The 20,884-nt window shown below is 42.5% G+C and overlaps 1 protein-coding gene across 8 annotated transcripts in view; it reads left to right on the top strand.

The window, feature by feature from the left end:
- The first annotated feature begins 421 nt into the window (after nucleotides 1-421).
- Nucleotides 422-20,884, top strand: part of FAM184A (family with sequence similarity 184 member A) — a 147,370-nt gene continuing 126,907 nt past the window's right edge. For 4 of the 8 annotated variants that reach the window (XM_072997377.2, XM_078384691.1, XM_072997391.2 and 1 more), the window contains exon 1: nucleotides 423-1,205. In XM_072997377.2, the coding sequence (XP_072853478.1) occupies nucleotides 1,029-1,205 (177 nt within the window). In that variant the 5' untranslated portion in view covers nucleotides 423-1,028. Of the gene's footprint in view, nucleotides 1,206-20,884 lie in introns of all 8 variants that reach the window. The other 4 variants (XR_013541280.1, XR_013541281.1, XR_013541277.1 and 1 more) reach the window with 3 other exon arrangements.

A 20,884-nucleotide genomic window follows, 5' to 3' on the forward strand; every position in this document is an offset into this window, starting at 1 on the left:
GAGCGCGGCTCCCCCCTCCCCACTTTTCGAAAAAGCCCCTTTCCGAGGTTCTGAAAAGGGGCGGGGATTAAGGGCCAGCACGGCCGGAAATGACGCCACATGCGCGGTGTAAACAGTTTGGCGAGACCCTGGTAACGGAGAGTTCGCTTCTCGGGCCATCAAGTTGCTGCTTCTCACCGCTGCTGCTTCTCCCTCAAACACCCCCTCCCCCCCCGCCCGCCCGGCCGCCTTCCTTCCTTCGCTCGGCGTCGGGAGGAGGAGGGGGAGCCCCGTGGGCGCAGCGAGAGGGCGGGAGGCGCTCGGCTCGGGCTCCCCCCTCCCTTCCCCCTCCCTCTCGCGGGACCTAAAAATAAAGGGGGCCGCGGGGGGGGGCGCCGCTGTTGCCGGGGGGGGGGGAAAGGGGCTCCTCGGAGCTTGGCACAGAGCCCCGAGCCGGACCCTCTGAGGAGCGGAAAGGGGGGGGGCTTGACGTTTCTTCACGAGAACCGGAGGCTGTCTGCCTTTTTCTTTTCCTTTTGATACCCCTCTTCTTCCTCCTCCCCCTCCCCCCCCCCCCCGCAGCGTGCCTTTTTTCCTTCGTCCTCCTCTTCTCGCTCTCAAATCCCCCTCACTCCCCTTTTCCTCCACCTGGGCTAGGACGGACAGAAGGGCGAGTAAGGAAAGGGGTTGGGGCGCTTGGTTGTCTCCCCCCCACCCCCACCCCATAACAAAAACCACACAGAAGGCGCAGGAATGACAAATCGAGCCGAGGGGGAGACGCGGTGAGGGCTAGGTAGTGTGTGTGTGTGCGTGCGTGCGTGCGAGCGAAAAGGTGACTGAGGGGTTTAAATAGGTATTTGGAGCTGCCCCCTCCCTCCCTCCTTGCTTCCCTCCCCCTCTCCTCCCTCCTCGCCACAGGCACCGGCTTCCCCGTCGCTTCTCCCGCTCCTTCCCCTGGGTTTCCCCCCTTCACCCTCGCCGCCGTCCTCCTCCTCCTCCTCCTCCCGGTGCCTGGCAGATCGTTTGACAGGGTCTCTTCGTTGTGGAAGATGGCGACACCAGGGATGAGTTGGCAGCAGCACTATTACGGCGGCAGCTCCTCCTCGGCCAGCGCTGGGAAATTCAACCCGTCCTCGTCTTCCTCGGCCGTCGCCTCCCAGCTCGGCATGGAATATAATCAGGATCTCCATCTCAAAATGAGCAAGAAAATTGCTCAGCTTACAAAGGTAGGATGGCTTCTTCCATCCTCTGAGCCTCTTTGCCTCCCTCCCTCTCTGTCTTGGCGGTAGCTCAATTTCACATGCATGTTTGCTGTTCTTTTCTTACCCCGATTTCCCCCATTTGAGCTTAAACATGTGGAAACAGAGGACTTGGATGCACTGACCTCTTATACATGCCTAAATTTCTTCACTAAAAGGCTATATTAGTTTCACATTGGGTATATTATGTCACTTGTCACAGAGATGCTCTGGTAGATCATATGATGTCTTTCATACTATAGTTTTCTCCATGTCTCATTGATGTAGCGAGTGCATAATAGAGAATGGCCTTTGAATGGATGCATAGAATGACTGTTGCAATCCTGCACATACTGACTTGATACTAAGTACCATGAAACACAGTGGGGTAAACCTGCATAGGATCAAGTTGTGTGTTTGTCTTCTGTCTCTGAAATCCAGTGACATACTGACCTGTGCTTTTTAATTATTCTCTTGTTATATAGCACTGTCTGTCTTAAGATTGTGCAGCATGCATTTGTTACTTTCACTTAGGAATAACTTTCTTCTAACTTCTTTTATACCACTTTCTGCACAATAGTTTCACAGAATCATATGAGATAAAATATAATTGCTAGTTAGTATGCTTATAACCTGTTTCAAAGGACAGACCTGCTGTTCATTAAAATATTTTACAAGATTAAAACAATAAAATAATAGAAATAAAAGAAGTGGCAGCACAGCAAAACCATATGAAATCAGGGATAAAAATGTTTTTCAAAGTTCTCTTGTTTTTAATCTTGTTTTGCAATCGGATGTAAGTAAAATAAAGACCAGCTGAGGCTGCAACTACATGGTCAAATACCGTGTGATTTCCTTTGCAAATAAATTGGGTGAATTTGAAGTTATTTTTTTCACTGAATCATATGACACAAAGGCTGATTTGAATTGGTCCAGCCCTTTTTGCTCTCAAAGTATCTTTGTGTGCCTACTTTTTCAAGCTGGAATGATTTAAATGGGCTTTCCCCCATGATTTTATAAAGATAGGGTTGAAACATGTCTGTAGGTAGTGTTTTGCTGACATAGCACTTGGTAGAGGAACAGGGGAAACACACCCCTACATTCTTCATCTGCCCCAATCAACTTCTGAATTTATTTTTTTAATGTGTTATATATATGAGATTAGAACTAGATCACAGTATCACCTTACTGGGTCATCATTATTATTTCTCATATTTCTCATATTTATGCTCCCATCAGTTGCCTGTCAGATCGGCAGAGGTGGGACCGGAGGAAAGAAAGAAAGAAGAGGGGCTGTGGCCTGGAGTACAAATCACATTACATCCAATATGAACAGTGAACTTCCAAATCAACCTACAGTCCCTGTGTGTCAAAACAATAACAACACTGATTGTGATTTCAAACATAATATGGCCTGCAAATCCAATCAGTGTAGTTGCATCCAGAAATAGATTTTCAGAAAGCCAACATGAAGATATGTGTTCAATTAGTTGTTACAAAGGTTTCCATAATCTTGTATTTTACTCATCCTGAAATGTGTGCAATTTAGACAACGTAGAGCAGAATGCTCATACTTCAGTTGGGTGGATTCGGTTTTATATTAAAATGTATGCATATCAAACTCTGCTAAAATATACTGTATTAGCTCTGTTTATTAAGGTTTATTACTGTGGCTGAAATCCTTGCTTAGCATAGAAACTTGCTACTCGGGTAGGCCCACTGAATTATTGAGTATTTGGTGAGTCCACTCCTCTGTAATTTCCCTTGCTTTTAATGGACCTATTCTAGTTGTGACTTAACATGCTAAGCAACATTTCAGACTTTGTGTGCTAATAAACCTGTGAAGGCCTGATACTGTTTAGCAAATATGGTTAAGAAAAAAGGGTATCTAATTTAAGTTCAAATAAGTATTTATGTGTGCATATTATAGAGGATATGATAGCATAATACTTGGTTCCTAATATGCACATACACATATGGTCATCCTAGTGACAATTGACCATGATAAAGTTCTCCAATATAAATGTGTACAGTCCAGTGTGCCTAGTCATAAACGATCAAAATCTAAGGTCTGGAATTGTTGAGTAAAAAGTCCATTCAAATGTAGTCAAAGTCTTGGATCCTTGGGGTAATTGACAAGCTCCGAGCATAAATAATTGTCCACTAAGCTTACATATTTTCCTAAAGTGTCTGAACACTCTGGAAACCTGGATAAGATGCTCAGCTGGTTGAAGGTATTTTGTTGCTTATAGTGAAACATCTAATGTCACTACTAGAGATGGGGGTATTCGTAATCAAAATCTACAAGAAGTAGATGGGGTGGGCAAGTAAATTACTAATGATTTATTTTGTCACTGACGTATTTTTACTGCCAAGGATATGAACAGGTCCTTGTAAATCAAAATAATGTAGACTTAAGTACAATGCATCTTGGCCAGTGGAGGTAGTGACTAGAGATGGGGGTATTCATATTTGTATATGAATATGAATACCCCCTCACAGGTGCAGGTAACGAGGGTCCACTCCCCTGGGGCCAGACTGACCACTCACGATTCTGCTGCTGCAGCTGGCTCCATGGAGCCTTCCTGTTGCTCCGTCGCTTGCGATAGATTAGCCAATCCTGACAGAAAGCAGGATGATGATCCTCTCTGCCAGGTCGCAGAGTGGCTAATCCATCGCAAGCAATAGAGAGATAGGAAGGCTCCATGGAGCCAGCAGCAGTGGTGGATCTCCACCTGTGGGGGGATATTTGTATTCGTATATGAATATCCCCATCTCTAGTCACTACCTCCACAGGCCAAGATGCATAGAACTTAAGTCCACATTATTTCGATTTACAAGGACCTATTCATATCCTTGGCAGCAAAAATACGTCAGCGACAAACTAAATCATTAGTCATTTACTTGCCCACCCCATCTACTTCTTGAAGTTGCCAAATCACTCTGCCTGACAGTAGAGCTGTCTCTGATTATTATCGGCCTTGCTATTGTATAACAGGGCTGCTTTTATTCAGCTATGAAGTGTTGAGATAACTTTTTGACTTCACCTTCATGTCATTGAAAATACCTGGATCCTTTTAAAAAGCAGTTACTGAAAATACTGAATTTGTATGTGAAAGAGAAATTAGAAAACTGACTTGCAGTTCTCTTTCTCCCACCCCCAGTGTAGATCTACAGTGTAGATGCCACAAGCTTAACACTGGAGTTGAGTTCCAGCAGGGTTTTAGGCTTTATTACTCAGTTCTGAGTTTTGAGAGCTAAATTCCATTTGCAAAGCACTGAAAGCAGGCTGCCATCCAGTTCAGCATATATTCCTTCTGAGCTATGTCTCTTTGCTGTTGAGGGTCTTTTAGATTCAGCACTGAAGCCGTAGTCTCTGATAGCTTTTCCTCTGCCACCAGCAACTGCAGGCAGACTCAGAGGAACTTAGAGAGCTCGTTTGTTGTGTTTTGCCCTGCATTTTCTGAGATGATATAAAGCTGTGTCCTTGAGAGAAGGAGGAGAAGCAGCAGCCCTTGGCTTTCTAAATTGTATGCATCTTTAATCTGACTGTATTTGCCGTTGCCCACTAGAGAAGGATGAGCAGCTGTTGCCAGATTAAGGCTGCAGTCCTAAGCATGCTTACGAAGATGGAAGCTGCACTGAGCTCATTGTGATTTAGTAGTGCAACTCTAAATATGTTTACTTTTAAGTAAGTGATGTGTGAATATTAAACACTGTACAGAGATATTAAGAATATAGGCTTTATCTGCTGCGTTTGAATCTTTAAAATGGAAAGAAGGGACTAAAACTTTTAGTTTTAATTAAATCACAAGGGTGTTTTTTGTTTGCTTGTTTGTTTGCCTGTGCTTCAAAGTACTGTAAATCTGTTACAACAATTTAGAAATCTTTCACCAGACTAAAGCCAGGTTCTGAAGCAAGCCAAGTTCAATACAAATGATACTTATTGGTGACATACTTTGACTGGAGTGAAACAGCTACATATGCATTGTGAAGTGCCTGTAAATGCATGTGCAATCTCCACCAAGAGATTTTTTTTCAGTGACTGCTTCAAAGTAAGCTTTTCTAGGTAGTGCTGTCATATTACTTTGTCAACAGATCCTTTAGTTCTACATTAGCAATAGTAGAAATCCTTATGCAAAGAACCAAAAAAGTTTGAACAATAGTTAATTCCCTTCATAAGGTGTTTGGAGGGACGTGGTGGTGCTGTGGGTTAAACTGCAGAAACCTCTGTGCTGCAAGGTCAGAAGACCAGCAGTCGTAAGATCGAATCCACGTGACAGAATGAGCTCCCGTCGCTTGTCCCAGCTCCTGCCAATCTAGCAGTTCAAAAGCGTGCAAATGCAAGTTGATAAATAGGTACCACTATGGTAGGAAGGTAGCGAAGTTCCATGTCTAGTCGCGCTGGCCATGTGACCATAGAAACCGTCTACGGACAAACGCTGGCTCTATGGCTTGGAAATGAGGATGAGCACCACGCCCTAGAGTTGGACACGACTGGACTAAATGTCAAGGGAACCTTTACCTTTACCTAAAGCGGTTGGATTCAAACATTTTAAAGCACATTTTTGCTTGTAGAATGGACTTTCCCTCAATCTTTGCACTTTACAGTCCTTCAACCACTGTATGTTCTCGTGAACTGGTGGATCCTTGGGAATATCATGTGCAAGTGCTGCTGGAGGAAAAATCTGTGTGACGTATGACCCACAGAAGCAGACATTCCTTCTCTTGTTGAAGCATATTTCAGGATATACCCCTAATGTGGATCTTCAGCCTATGTGCCAATGATAATTTCTGCATATAGCCATGAATAAATGGTTACTCCGGGAGGCAGTAGAAGATAGAAGGGCCTGGCGTGGTCTGGTCCATGGGGTCACGAAGAGTCGGACACGACTAAACGACTAAACGACGAAATGGTTACATGCTTTGCCATCTCAAGGCTACATGAATGAAGAGGATTCATGTTTGCTAGATGTAAATAATAGTTTCACTCATTGTCCCCCAATACTTCAACTTCAAACACTTCCATATTTCATTAGTGTTTCTTTGTTTGGTGTGTGATAGGGAAAGGGGAGGGGAATACTTTAGTTAAAGAAGAAATCTTGGTTCTTTCCATTCCCAGTTTCTTTGGAGTGGAAATAATGGCTACTTGCCTGAAATATAACAAACATTATTTCAGAGTGAATACCTTCTCTACATGAAAATAGTTATGACAGAGTTTGTTCTTTTTTTTAAAATGGTAGTCTGTCTTTAATGAGTGTAGACACTTCTCCATAGAGCAGTTTTGAAAGAATAATTGCATTAGACTGCAGCAACCATGCAAAAAAACACCATGGGATCTTGAGAGAATGACTATTAAGATAGCAGGATCTTTAGTCAAGGGGTGAATTGGATTAAGAAGTTGGAAGATAATTTTTGCACATGATTTGTCTCTAATGCACCATGATATTCTTTAGCTTTCTTTGGTGCTTACTGAATCACAGGTAAATGTGAATGCAGAATGTAAAGTTGCTTTAGTAGATCACAATTAGCAGATAACTGTCTCAAGACTCTTTGATCCTTAGCATTATTGTGTACATCTTTTCTGGTGAAGGAATTATAGATTTGTTAAAACTCTGGAGGAAGACACTATCCCCAATTCATTGCTAGTTAAATGAAGTGGTTTTTCACTTTGAAAAACTTGATGAAGTACATTTTCACCTTCTGTTGTGCTATTGTATTATGAATTTATTGTACTGTCTATAAAGTATATTTAGTTCCTCACTCATGTAGCATTTTCTTTACGCAGAATAATTAGATTTTATAATATATCCTTGTCAGCTCTGCTAATTACTTACTTTTCAGAGGCATTAAACATTATGTACTTTATATGTATAACACAGGTAGACCAAAATATGAATCAGCAATTTATTGAAAATAAAAGTTAACTTGTGATCTGGCGTCTCTTGTGAATGTTTAGATTTCTGATTTGTTTTTAGAAAACTTGTGCAAACTATCTAGTTCCCCAGGCAATACTAAAATATTTATCTGTGTGCCTTGATGTTTTTTTCCGTATGTTAACAGTGATTTTGTTGATATTAATATAAGACAATTTATCTTGTACAACTCTTGACTGTCTTCTCAAATAATATTGGAAAGTCCATGGTATTTGTCCCTCCTGCTTTTGTTACTAAATCATATTCTAAATTGGTTTAGTTTATGATTTGAACCACTTCGAGAATTTTTAAACCAAATCCTAAGTTAAAAATGTTTTTGAATTATTATTAACACTGCAAGATATTTAAATATTTATATAATCTGATATTATCTTCCTCAGCGACTGTTGCTGCAAATCTGACAAATAAAACAGACAAACCATGAAAACCACAGGAGGTACTGATTAGTATCCACTTAGCAACTGTTGACCCAGGAAGGCTTATGTCAGCAGGATTGGCAGAAAATAAATATCCTCTGGAGCCATCCCACAAGATCTTGTTGGAGGATTGTGGATTCTTTGATAGAAGTCTTGGAGGGTGCAGGAGATTGAAGGAAAGAGTACAGAAGTTCTGTTGCATGATCAGGAAGGAGTCTGTTCTTGTGATTTTATTTCCAAAGTCAGTTTCTCACTGCCCACCTGAGTATCTTGTAGATTGGGTTCAGAGATAAATCAGTGGAACATGGCCTGGACAGTGGGTATTCTCTGGCTGCTTTCTACCAGTCCAGTCCACCTCTTACTGTTGAATGACCATTTGGAATGGCATATTTTGGCATTGGAATGCAGGGGAGGGGATATGGAATGATCCTTCCTGAAGAATTTGAGGACTGTGAACACACTGGGGCATTCCCTGTTGGCTGATTCTTCAATTCCAGAAGCATTTGTTCTGACATGAAAAAAGGAGAAGTGAAAGGGAGGGGTCTGCCTAGAGAAAATTAAAATGTATTTCTGCTTGTGAAAGACATATCTAGATTGAAATCTGTACTGTTGGATTTGTCGTTATTAACATAGATCTCCACACAGCTGTGAAATTTAGCATGCCTGTTTATCACATTGAAAAAGAATTAAAACTATAGAAGAAGCAAGCATCTAAAATGATGCTAGATTTTGAGAGAAATAATACTGCTATAATCCTGTAAATAGCCTGCATGCAGTAGGGATTTGTGTGTATGGCTTACTGAGATACTTGGTTTGCATTGCATACAGTATTATGTTGCATATTAAAAAAACACAGCTCCACCTCTTTCATTTGTAAAAACCCACATAAAATCCAGCTGCACATAACAGGGAGTCCTGTTGGCAATTCATTCATGGCCAACCTGGTGTTCATGATTAAAAACACACAACTGTGGTTCAGTGTAGGCAGCTAGTTTGTCTTCTTGTGGTAGTTAGCAATCCAGTGCAAGGGCAATTGTATCTGGAATAACCATACTTACTTAGGACTATACTTTTTCAGTGTCTTAATGATATATCTAGATTGAGCCTGTTTATTTTCTAGATGGCTAAATCTATGCAGAGCCAGAATTTTAATGAGATCATATTTTTGACCCAGCTATCTTTAGTACTCAAACACTCCAGAAACCAGCACTTTGTTTCCATGCAAAGGAGATAAATGGAAAGTGACATTATATGTGAAAAGCTTTTCCAAAAAAATTTATCTGCTTTTGTACTGTGGTGAATAACTCTAGTTGTTAGGTTGCTTATTTTCTCAGACAATGATAAGATTTGGGTCACACAGTTCCCATAAGATATCTGTCCCCTCTCTGCTCCAATCAGTTGTTCCAGCATAGATAAATTCAGTTATTTTGGGTGGGGGGATCAGACATCAAATTTGCAGTCTAATAAAATACGCTATGAGGCAGGAAATGCCATACATTAAACAGATCCAAATTTAAGTAGTATGGAATAGAAGATAAACAAACACAGGAAACTCCGTATTGCCGCTAAACAAACAACTTATATCAAACCATCGAACAATATATGTTAACAGTGTCTGATACCAAGCGAATAATTAATATGATAAGGTTTTTCCATTATAAATGTGTGCTGTCCAGTGTTCCTACTCATAAAATATCAAAGTCTAAGGTCTGGAAGTTTTGAGTAAAACGTCCATTCAAATTTAATCAGAGTCTTCATTTTGCATTCACTTAGTCCAGCAGGACTAAACACCAACTTAGACCTGTCAGCACTTTTATAAATTTAGGGGATTACACAATACAATAGAGAGGAAGGTCCCTTTAAGAAATTTTCATAGCTACCAGGGTTACATAAATTACTGTACCTTGATTTCTGGGAATGATTTATAACAGAGGTCATCACCCCCTGGTCCGCAGCCTGGTGCCGGTCCATGGCCCGAGTCGGACTGGGCCACGGAGAAAGACCTCCCACGCCCCCACACCCACTCCCCTCCCCACACCTGCTTTGCATTCATGTGTGCCACTACCGGCGTGAGCACTCCCCCACCCCTTCACACATGTGCCCAAGTGCCTGAGCACTTGTGCGAAATGGGGGGGAGCGCTCACACTGGTGCTGGTGAGCGCACATATGGTTCCCTGCTGCTTTGTGCATGCGGGCGAGAGAGAGAGTGCATGCACCCAAGAGCATGCACCCCCCACTGTGTGTAGAAAAGTCTCTGGGCACAGAGAGCCAACAACATGAAAATGACGATGTAGGCATTAGGATTCTAGATGAGCCCCCCCCCCTCTTCCGAGTTACTTTCTAGATGAGATTAACTTGGAAGGCAAGTTGTTTTCTCTTATACTACTCTTAGTGATTGCAGTTCAAAGTATTGACTGATGGGGCATTTCCTGGAGTTTAGAATTGTGGATTTAGTAAACCCAATCTGGTCCCCAGATATTCTTGAACTTCAACTCCCAGAAGACTTCATCACCAGCTGTGCTAGCAAGGACTTTTGGGAGTTGCAGTCCAAGAACGTCTGGGTACCCAGCATTGGGAACCAGTGATACAGAACCACAATATCTCACATTCATAAACCGGAGTGGGGTTTTTTTGTTTTTAAATAATTTAAATTGTTCAACACAGCTATCAAGTAGAGATTAAAAGTCGTAATGTGTATACTATTGTGAGCAGCCTAGGTTAATAATATATGCTTGTTTATTTGGAAGTTAGTCCTGTTTGTGGGGTTTGTTCTTAAGTATACATAAGGTAGTAGCCCTAGACAACTATTTATGGAATAAGTGGTTGCGGCATCCGCCCAGGTCATGAATAATATGCTATCTGCATAGACCAATGGGAATGCTGGAGGGGTGGAGTCATGAGATATAGGAGACTGAGACAGAGAGAGATAGGGAGCTAGAGTTGAAGAGATGGAAAGTTTTGGAGTTTGGGCGGAAGAGTGGTGGTTGAGAGGGATGAAGGAGAATGTGGGTTTAAGAGTTAACTACGTTGTTTATTCTGTCAACATTTGTAACAATAAACGATTTCTATTTGGTTCTTTTAAAATGACATATGGCCTGAACCTTGATTATTAATAATAGGTTATGTTGATGTAATCGACTAGTGGCAGCTGAGGGGCATGTAGTGTGAGCTCCTAGTTTGGTGAGACAAGCAGGTGCCACATGGAGATTGTGACAGTGGTCATTTGAGAGAGATAAGAAAAGCAGTGTTTGACTGGTGGATGTAATGTATGGTATGCATGTAATGTACTTTATTCATTCCATTCTTCACTAAGATAGTTTGAAAATGCTATACAATAAATTTGATATTAGCAAATCTTGAATGGCAGTTGCTTTATCTTGATGTTCTTCCAGAAGAGGACAGAGGTGGCACATAAGAAAAGGTACTTCAGGTCACAGCCACTGTCTGGCAAAGAGTCCAAGGGTGCCCAAGTTGATCCTTTAAAGTGAGTGCAACCACATCCATAACTGGTATATTCTGTTCAGCTGACTGTGCTGTACTGAGCTTGAGTTTATTTGCTCTCATCCACATAATTACAGATTCCAGTACTTTTTCAGGAACAGAACTGAAATATTTTGATCTGATGAGAAGGAAAAATAGCAGAATACTACTGGCAGACTGATAATACTTAGCAGTTTTGAGAATACAGTATATTTAAAAATATGGTAAGCCTAATGTTCCTTGAAAAATTTCATAGGGTAATCTCTATGATGAAGAACAGTTAAAACTCCAGGCACTGCTATCAAGAAGCACACCTCTTGAGATCTTGCCTAGGTTAAGATGTTGTATGAGTTTATCTTGGCCCTTTTACCTTCACCAGTAAGTCTGGTGAAGACATGAGAGGAGACCTTTTCAGTGACCACTTCAAGATGGTGGAACTTCCAGGGTAGGCTACAGTGGTCCTCTCCTTGTTGTCCTTTCAATGGCAGGCAAAGTCTTTATTCAGGCCATCTTTCACCAATTCATTGGTGGCTGAAGAATAGCTTTTAAAGGATTGATGTATTTTTATTGATGTGTTTAAAATTACTTTTTAATTCATCTGTGTTTTAATATTGTTATGTGCCATCAAGATTCTTCCAACTTAGGGCAATGTTGTGATATAATAACCTCGAAAAGGTCCTCTCATCAACAGCTGAGCTCAGTCTACAAAACCTTCTTTTATTGAGTCAGTTTGTTTTGTGTTGGAACTTCCTCTTACCGAGTTCAGCTTTTCATAACATCACAGTCTTTTTAAGTAAATTTTGTTTCTGAGGCTTTGTTTTCTGATTTCTTCTTTTTTCAGTCTGTATTTGGATTGATGATTGAATCAAGATATAGAAATTATATCTATTTTTTCATTGTCAGCATTAAAGTTACACAGTTCTGCAAAAATTGTTTCCTTAATGTTCAGCTGTACCTCTGCATTCATGGTTCATTCATCATTTTCATTCTTATTCATCTGAATCTAATCCAACTTTCCATATATTTCTGCATACACTGCTCAGCCGCAACATTAAAACCACCTGCCTAATATCATGTAGCGCCCCTGCCTTGTGCTGCCAAAACAGCTCTGATGCATGAAGGCATAGATTCCACAAGACCTCTGAATGTGTCCTATGGTATCTGCCACCAAGACATTAGCAAGAGATCCTTTAGATCCTGCAAGTTGCATGGCAGGGCCTCCATGGATCGGATTTGGTGTTCCAGCACATCCCATAGATACTCCATCAAATTGAGATTTGGAGAGTTTGGAGGTCAAGGCAATGCCTTGAACTGTTTGTCATGTTCCTCAAACAGTTATGAAAATTTTTTGTAGAGTGACAGGGTGCATTATCTTGCTGAAAGAAACCGGTGTCATCAGGGAACACCACTGCCATGAAGGGGTGTAGGTGGTAGGTGTGAAAGTAACATCAACATGAATGCCAGGACTCAAGATTTTTCCAGCAGAACATTGCCCAGATCATAACACTGCCTCTGCCAGTCCGCCTTCTTCCCATAGTGCATCCTGCTGCCATATCTTCCCTAGGTAAATGATGCACATGCACCCAGCCATCCACTTGATCTAAAAGAAAATGTGATACATCAAACCAGGCAACCTTCTTCCATTGCTCTGGGGTCCTGTTCTGAAGCTCTAGTCCCCATTGTAGGTGCTTTTGGCAGTGGACAGGGGCCATCATGGGCACTCCGATTGGCCTGTGGCTACACAGCCCCATACAGAGCAAACTGCAATGCACTGTGTCTTCTGACATCTTTCTATCATGGCCAGCATTAGGTTTTTCAGCAACAGTAGTAGCTCTTCTTTGTGATAGGACCAGATGGATGAGCCTTCTCTCCCCATGTACATCAGTGAGTCTTAGGTTCACTGGTTGTCTTTCCTTGCTGCAACCACTGCATACTGGGAACACCCCACAAGGTATTTCATTATGTAGATGCTCTGACCTTATTATCTGTTTGGCTCTTGTCAAAGTCACTCAGATCTTTTTGCTTGCCTATATTCCCTGCTTCTGACACATGAAATTTAAGAACTGAGTGTTCACTTGCTGCCTAATATATCCCACTCCTTGACATGTGCCATTGTAACAATATAATCAATGCTATTCACTTTACCTGTCAGTGGTTTTAATGTTGTGGGCTGACCAGTGTATATACTGTATTGAACAAAATAGATAGCATCTACTCTTGTGTGATAGCTTTCACAGGTAGAAGCCATTGTGTTTCTCCTCATTCTTTTCTCACAGCAGCCTCCTGCTCAGAGTGTAGGTTACAATATTTGACAACCAAGTAATGTGGATACTCATTTTTAGAGCAAGCTTTAATTTAGTGTCTACTAACCTTTTTTGAGTCACAACTCCCTTTTATTATAGCCAGGTAATCTGTGACCCCACCACTACATTTGCCTAAAAAGGCATTTTAATAGGATAAAGAAAATACATTAAAATGATTTTCAGAATATAATTCTAACCTAATATATTTATGTAACAATACATAATTATGGGGTGGGGCTGTAAATCTGCCTCTACTGGATAACATTTGAGAATTAAAAAATGTCAATACAGTTTGAATTTAATTTCCTTTTTTTAGTGGAAATGACTCTCCCTTCATGTCTCCTCCCTACAAAAAGCCTCCTTAGTGAAGACCCCTTCCCCCATTACAGCTGCATTGTTTCTTCTCAATATGTATATAGTTCCGTAGTAAAATCCTTGTGTTTTACCTGGTATATTGTGTGGTTTACTTTTCTCATTCCATGTGTTACAATGTTTAAAGATTTGTTTTTTGTTTTACAATTTCAAGCTTACCTTGATTCATGTGTTTCACATTCCATGTTTCAGTGCTATGGTCTTGTATCATCAGACTTTTAATTTGGCTCTGTGCACATCAGCTGCTAATGTCATTTTGGCTTTAATCCAGTTGTTTCGTTAACTGCAGTGCTGTTCCTGTTTATCATTTGCTTTTTACGAGCAACTGATTGCCTTTCAATCTAGGAGTTCTATCTTCCAACACTATCTCTTGTTTCATTCTGGATTGTCTCATCCTACAATTTTCAAGGTATAAATATTTAGGAGTAGTTTACCATTGACACTTTCTGCTCAATACTAGCAAGATTTACAGTGTCACTGCTGTTTGTGTTTATAATAGCTCCTCTCCTTTTACCTGTCCTTCAAGTTATCTCTACCCATGTAGCACTGGAACTTTTAATTCTCTTCTGCTGATTGATCAATAATTAGTGAAGAAATTGATACATCTTGGTCTGTGCACTTATTGTTTAATATAATTCTGTCAATTGGATTCCAGGGTGCAAAGTGTTTTTTGCCAGCTAAGGCTGGCATACCAGCTGTAATCTCTGCCGTGAGATAGAATGGATCAAGTTCAGAGTGGTCGACCAGACCAGATGGGCGGGATATAAATCAAATAAATAAATAAATAAATAAATAAATAAATAAATAAATCCATCCATCCATCCATCCATCCATCCATCCATCCATCCATCCATCCATCCATCCATCCATCCATCCATCCAGAGAGCTTTTGGAGAAGCCAGTGTTCAAGGACTGTGCCTTGAACTCTTCTGATGACTCCTGCACCAGAACTATCCTGCACGCGTACTGAAAAGCATGTCCCACTGAGTTTCCAGTAAGAGAAAATGCATAAGATTACTGCCTGCCTTGAAAACTTTTTTCATGAAAGGCTCTGACAGACTGCAACTACTTGGTCAAATACTGTATGATTTGCTGGAGCTGTAAAAAGGATGAATTCACTTTTTAAAAAATAATCACATGACACAAAGGCTAATTTGAATCAGTCCAGCACCTTGTCCTCCCAATGTGGAGGGTTTTTCCCCTGTCTCTTTGGGCTTCTACTTTTTTCAAGCTGGAACAATTTGAATGGACTTTTCCAGTATCATCAAAAGGATGATGACACTGTTTGATGAATGATGTTTCATTCATCAAAACGACAGGGGGCATGACTGTGCGTGGTATGCTGGTGATGTGCTAAGCCGGGTATGATGTTTTGGACACCAGGAACGAACACATACCCTTGATCTTTCTCCCTAATTGCCTCAAAGTATGTGTGTGTGTGTGTGTATATATATATAGTTTATAAATACACACACACACACACATACACATATAGTTAATAAACAAAGTTCCAAGTTAAGTACTAGATCACGTTATCACTACATTGATGCACTAGTTTAGTATTGAGCCAGCTTTGCATGGTCAAAAAAAGAGAGAGATAAAAATCAGTACGAAATGGAAATAGTATGAAATGATTAACTACAGCAGACTACTGTGTTTCTGTGGTATGTGTATATTATGGAGAAATTTGGGAAACTGTCCCTTTTCCCTAGTGCTTTGTAACACTAAACAGCTTTGCCATAAAAGGAGAGCCAGGAATTGGGAAAAGCCAGAATCAAAAGAAAGTGGACTGTGGCACAGATCAAACCTCATCATATTGTGGGGCCAGTGGAGCCACTGGCACCAAAACAATCTGCAGACTCCATATGAAAATCTAATATGAACAGAAGTGTAAAATAGACTGTGAATCAAGCAGCAGTAAAGCTGATTCATTCTGATACAGCTTTCCAGTGTAGCTGCAGCCATACCCTAATCAGATGTTAACACGTCCTGGAAAGTTTTAGCAATGTAGATTGCAATAACATATTTTGTGGATCAATAACAGAACATGTTGAACAATAAAAATTGTTGAAAAGATGTGCATGTAACAAATTTTAAGTATGCTTATTCCTACAATTTAATTTTCTTTGTAATTTTCTATACATTCCTGTTAATATTGGCATTTAATGTTTTAATTTTTCTAGCAGTCTTTGTAATGTTCAGTGTTAGGAAGTCTGATCAGTTTAGATGTCTCAGTAAGTGTGAAACTGAAACCCAAAGCAGCTATGTTATCTGGCTAATATAAATTTTGTAATGAAGTATCCCCGCATATGTATCTAATGACCTCCAAATATGCCAATAACCAAGGGCAAATAGTCTAAAAATAACACTTGGAAATAAGTTAGCATACATAAGTAGGCCAGGCTGTTTTCTATTCCTACCTACTTAGCATATATTACTCTCATGCCCTTTCTCAGCCTAGCTGTATCTTAAAAAATATCTAGAAGGAAATTCTTTTGTTTTCTCTAGCAAAACCAAGAAAAAGCCATGTGGCATCTTGAAGTCTGCTTTGTTTGATATACATTCTCATGGAGTGTAGTCCATTTCTTCAGATGCAGTGAGATTGCAATCTAAAGAATAGATTATAGTTCACAAAAGCTTGTTTCAAATAAAACAACTGTATATATTGTTTTTGCCTCTACATAATAACATGGCTATTCCTCTGAAAAATTTTATTTTCTTCTTCTTTTCTTCAGCTTGAAAAGATAGATCTTCAGAGCTGTTTTGTTCAAATGCTGTTTGATATGTTTTACATTCTGAGCATGAATCAGGATAATAACAGGGATTCCTCTTCAAAGAGATACTCTTCATGTTTTGCAAAGATAGTAACATTCAAATAAAAGAATAACAAATCTAAGGTTATACCATTAATCTAGCAGGCACACTAGAGCTTTAAAATTTTCTCACACAATGGTTATCTGCTAATTGTATAGTTAGAAATTGCACAAGCAATTTGTTCAAATTGTGAAAAATGCATAACTGTTTAATGGTAATAATTATGTGCTTATAGTGGGTTATACTGACCCTTCCAAGGTTTTCTGTGCCTAATGTACTCAGTAGTGTTTCATCAGTTCCTTCTTCTGGGGCTCTGCAAGCTTTCCTAAGGCTGCAGAGTGAGCAAGACATGTAACCCTATTAGCTACATACCGTATTTTTCCATTTACAAGACGACCCGAAGTATAAGACGAACCCCCCTTTTTCTAACCCCAAATTTTAAAAAGCAGGGATCAAAGGGCTCCCTTTTTGCTAAGCTCCGTATCTTGGCAAAAGGCAAGGAAAGCGGCTGTCAAAGTGATTGCTGCTTTTCCTCGCTTTTTGAGAAGGTTAGCAAAAGGCATTCTGGGTTTAGCAAAAAAGGAAGGGGAGCCATTGCTGCCTTTCCTTTGCTAAGGAGGCAGGAAGAGGCGCCCCAGCACGTGCCTCCCGCTGCCTCCACCACAGGAGGGGACAAGGCAGCAGAGATCGGGCAGTATTCAGTGGTTCATGCCTGACCTTTCATGACAAGAAGAGTGGGGACATTTGACAGCCCCTACATACTTCAAAAAAGTCACTCCATGAAGATCTTGGGATGTTGTGTAGTAACATTCTAGTAGGTAAAAGGGAGTGATGGTAGAAGGTAAAAGGGAAAGTGGCAATCTAAAGAATGGCTGTGCTGCTGTTAAGGTAAAACATTAAATTCTGAGTAGAATGCAGAAGTACCGTATGTGCAATGAGTACATTTGACAACAAGCTTGGTTTCTCTCTTTCTCTCTGAAATCTGAGACTGTTTTACTTTTAAAGATTACAACAGACTCCCACAGAATACCTCCATAAATTCTCCTATGAATAGCTCAAATGGAGAAAAAACTCAAATTGCCCTCCCAACCCCGGAATAAAAAGCAAGATAGAGATATGGGTTAATACGGGCCACACTTTATTAATATACATTCATATTCAAAATTCCCATTCCTTTTCAGAAGGAGGGGGCCTGCTGTAGTCCGGAAACAGTTAGATGATGTGAGTATCTAAATACTCCCAGATCCATGAAAGGGCGAGTCCCCAGCCCAGGGCTTCTTAAGGATAGCCGGATCATGGCCGGCCGCATTAGTTTATTCCACCAACTTGCCACAACCCTCTTCCAGTGTGGGATAGGCAAAATCTCCCCCATCCAAAGGCCAATCAGGATGAAGGCCAAAATTCCTATCCGGCCCCATAACAACGACCAGAATAACTCACACTAAAAATAGGGAGGGAGGGCGGGTGCCCTAAAAGAAGAGGGCATTCTAGAGAGGAAAGCCTCCTTAAATGCCCTGGCGTTCCCCTCCCACCTAGGAATCATATGAGAATAATCTGTCTCGCAATATCCCAGGTGGAAGGCAAGGCCAGCTTCGCTGTTCAAGGTCCACGGACCCTCCAGTGGCTGGATCATTCTCAACATGGAATTGGTCAAATTTTCATGGAGAAATGTTGATGTAGAAATTTTAACCACTGCAAGGGCCTCCATCTCCTCCTTTTTAAGGAGGTAGGGCAATACAATAAGCATTTGATATGAGAAAACCTAAGAAGTACTGGTGAAAATCCTATAGTATAATTCTGCCAATCGAAGACAAATGATAATTCTTGCTTTGTCTTCTTGTAGGCAGTTAATGAGCTAGTACTTGGATGTTTGGACATATATCAACCCATGAGTAAAAATCCATGATTCAGATTAGGCATCTTTCAGTCTCGAGAGACTATGGTAACACGCTCTGTATGGAGGACTTGGAACAGTGTCTAGTGTGGCTGAGAAGGCCAATTCGAGAGTGACAATCCCTTCCACACTGAAGACAAATATAATCTGTCCCCTGTCCAGCTCCCTGATTTTGTTGGTTTTGGCACTGCCACTTTGCCTCAGCCGGCTGAACAAGTGTCTCTTCAAATTGGGAGAGGTCATGCTGTACCGCCTGCCTCCAGGCTGAATGCTCAGATGTCAAGGTTTCCCATCTCTTGAGGTCCATTCCTAAGGCCTTCAAACCCTGTTTCCAGATATTCTTGTATCACAGCTGAGGTCTTCCTCTGGGGTGCTTTCCCTGCACTAATTCCTTTGAGCAACGTTCCTGTCTTCGGGGGAGTCGCTGGTAACATCTGCCATCCCCAGGCACTGGGTGAGAGACAGTGCCTGGGAGTATTTCTGGCCTGCACTCCCCTGCCCTTCAGGACCGGGACCCTGCTGCTGCTGCTGCTGTTGCTTTGGGCAAACCCACCCCTTCCTCAACACCAGCCACCTGGCTGGGAGGGGAGGGAAGCTTTAAAAGCAAGAAGCCGGTGCCAGGGCCCTCTGAGAGCAATGTTCCTGTCTTCGGGGGAGTCGCTGGTAACATCTGCCATCCCCAGGCACTGGGTGAGAGACAGTGCCTGGGAGTATTTTTGGCCTGCACTCCCCTGCCCTTCAGGACCGGGACCCTGCTGCTGCTGCTGCTGCTGCTTTGGGCAAACCCACCCCTTCCTCAACACCAGCCACCTGGCTGGGAGGGGAGGGAAGCTTTAAAAGCAAGAAGCTGGTGCCAGGGCCCTCTGAGAGCAACGTTCCTGTCTTCGGGGGAGTTGCTGGTAACATCTGCCGTCCCCAGGCACTGGGTGAGAGACAGTGCCTGGGAGTATTTCTGGCCTGCACTCCCCTGCCCTTCAGGACCGGGACCCTGCTGCTGCTGCTGCTGCTGCTTTGGGCAAACCCACCCCTTCCTCAACACCAGCCACCTGGCTGGGAGGGGAGGGAAGCTTTAAAAGCAAGAAGCCGGTGCCAGGGCCCTCTGAGAGCAACGTTCCTGTCTTCGGGGGAGTCGCTGGTAACATCTGCCGTCCCCAGGCACTGGGTGAGAGACAGTGCCTGGGAGTATTTCTGGCCTGCACTCCCCTACCCTTCAGGACCGGGACCCTGCTGCTGCTGCTGCTGCTGCTGCTGCTGCTTTGGGCAAACCCACCCCTTCCTCAACACCAGCCACCTGGCTGGGAGGGGAGAAGGGGCATTAGAAGGGTTTGTGGGTTTGTTCTTGTTTGTTTGTTTTAATTGTTAGTATTACTAATTGCCATAAGGTTGCATAGAGACCCACAGTGGACCTGATGGAACAGGAAGGGGGGAGGGCGTTGGAGGGGGCAGCCATTGAGGTGGTGCTGGGTAGGGGAAGGAATGGTGGTGGGGGTAGAACATGCCCGCGTAGGAGAAGAGAGGTTAGATATCTTACATCTATCCTCTCTTCTAGTCCTACCTCCAACCAAATGGTATCAGGCGACCATATCAGCAAACCCTCGAGCCACACAGTGCTGCTGATGAACGCCAGGTCAGTACAAAACAAAACTGCCCTCATCCATGATGTAATTCTGGATGAGGGGGCTGACCTGGCGTGCATTACTGAGACCTGGGTGGGAGAGGAAGGTGGTGTCCCCCTCTCCCAGCTGTGTCCTCCTGGGTACTCAGTCCAGCACCAGTGTCGCTCAGAGGGTCGGGGAGGGGGAGTTGCTATAGTCTATAGGAGTTCTATCTCCTTGACCAGGCTTCCTATCCCTTTGAGAGGAGGTCTTGAGGGCCTGTATTGTGTGTTGGGCTCACGAGACAGATTAGGGATTCTGTTGGTGTACCGCCCACCCTGCTGCGTACCAACAGTCTCCCTACCTGAGCTGACGGAGGCAGTCTCGGACCTGGTGTTGAGGACTCCCAGGCTGCTGGTGCTGGGGGACCTCAACATCCATGCTGAGGCTGCCTTGACTGGGGCAGCTCAGGACTTCATGGCCGCCATGACAACCATGGGGCTGTCTCAATGTGTCATCGGCCCGACACATGAGAAGGGCCACACCTTGGACCTGGTTTTCACAACGGGACTGGAAGGTGGTGGTTTGGATGTGGAGGGGCTGGTCGTGACCCCATTGTCATGGTCAGACCACTTCCTGGTCAAATTTAGTCTATTAGCTTCTTCTTCCCTCTGCAAGGGTGGGGGATCGATTAAGATGATCCGCCCCCGGAGACTAATGGATCCGGATGGTTTCCTGAATGCTCTGGGGGAGTATCCGTCTGATATGGTTGGCGCTCCTGTCGAAGCTCAGGTCACCCTATGGAATAGGGAGATGACCCGGGCGGTTGACACGATTGCGCCTAAGCGCCCTCTCCC

This window comes from Pogona vitticeps, chromosome 1 (assembly GCF_051106095.1).
Source record: "Pogona vitticeps strain Pit_001003342236 chromosome 1, PviZW2.1, whole genome shotgun sequence".
Lineage (NCBI taxonomy): Eukaryota > Metazoa > Chordata > Lepidosauria > Squamata > Agamidae > Pogona > Pogona vitticeps.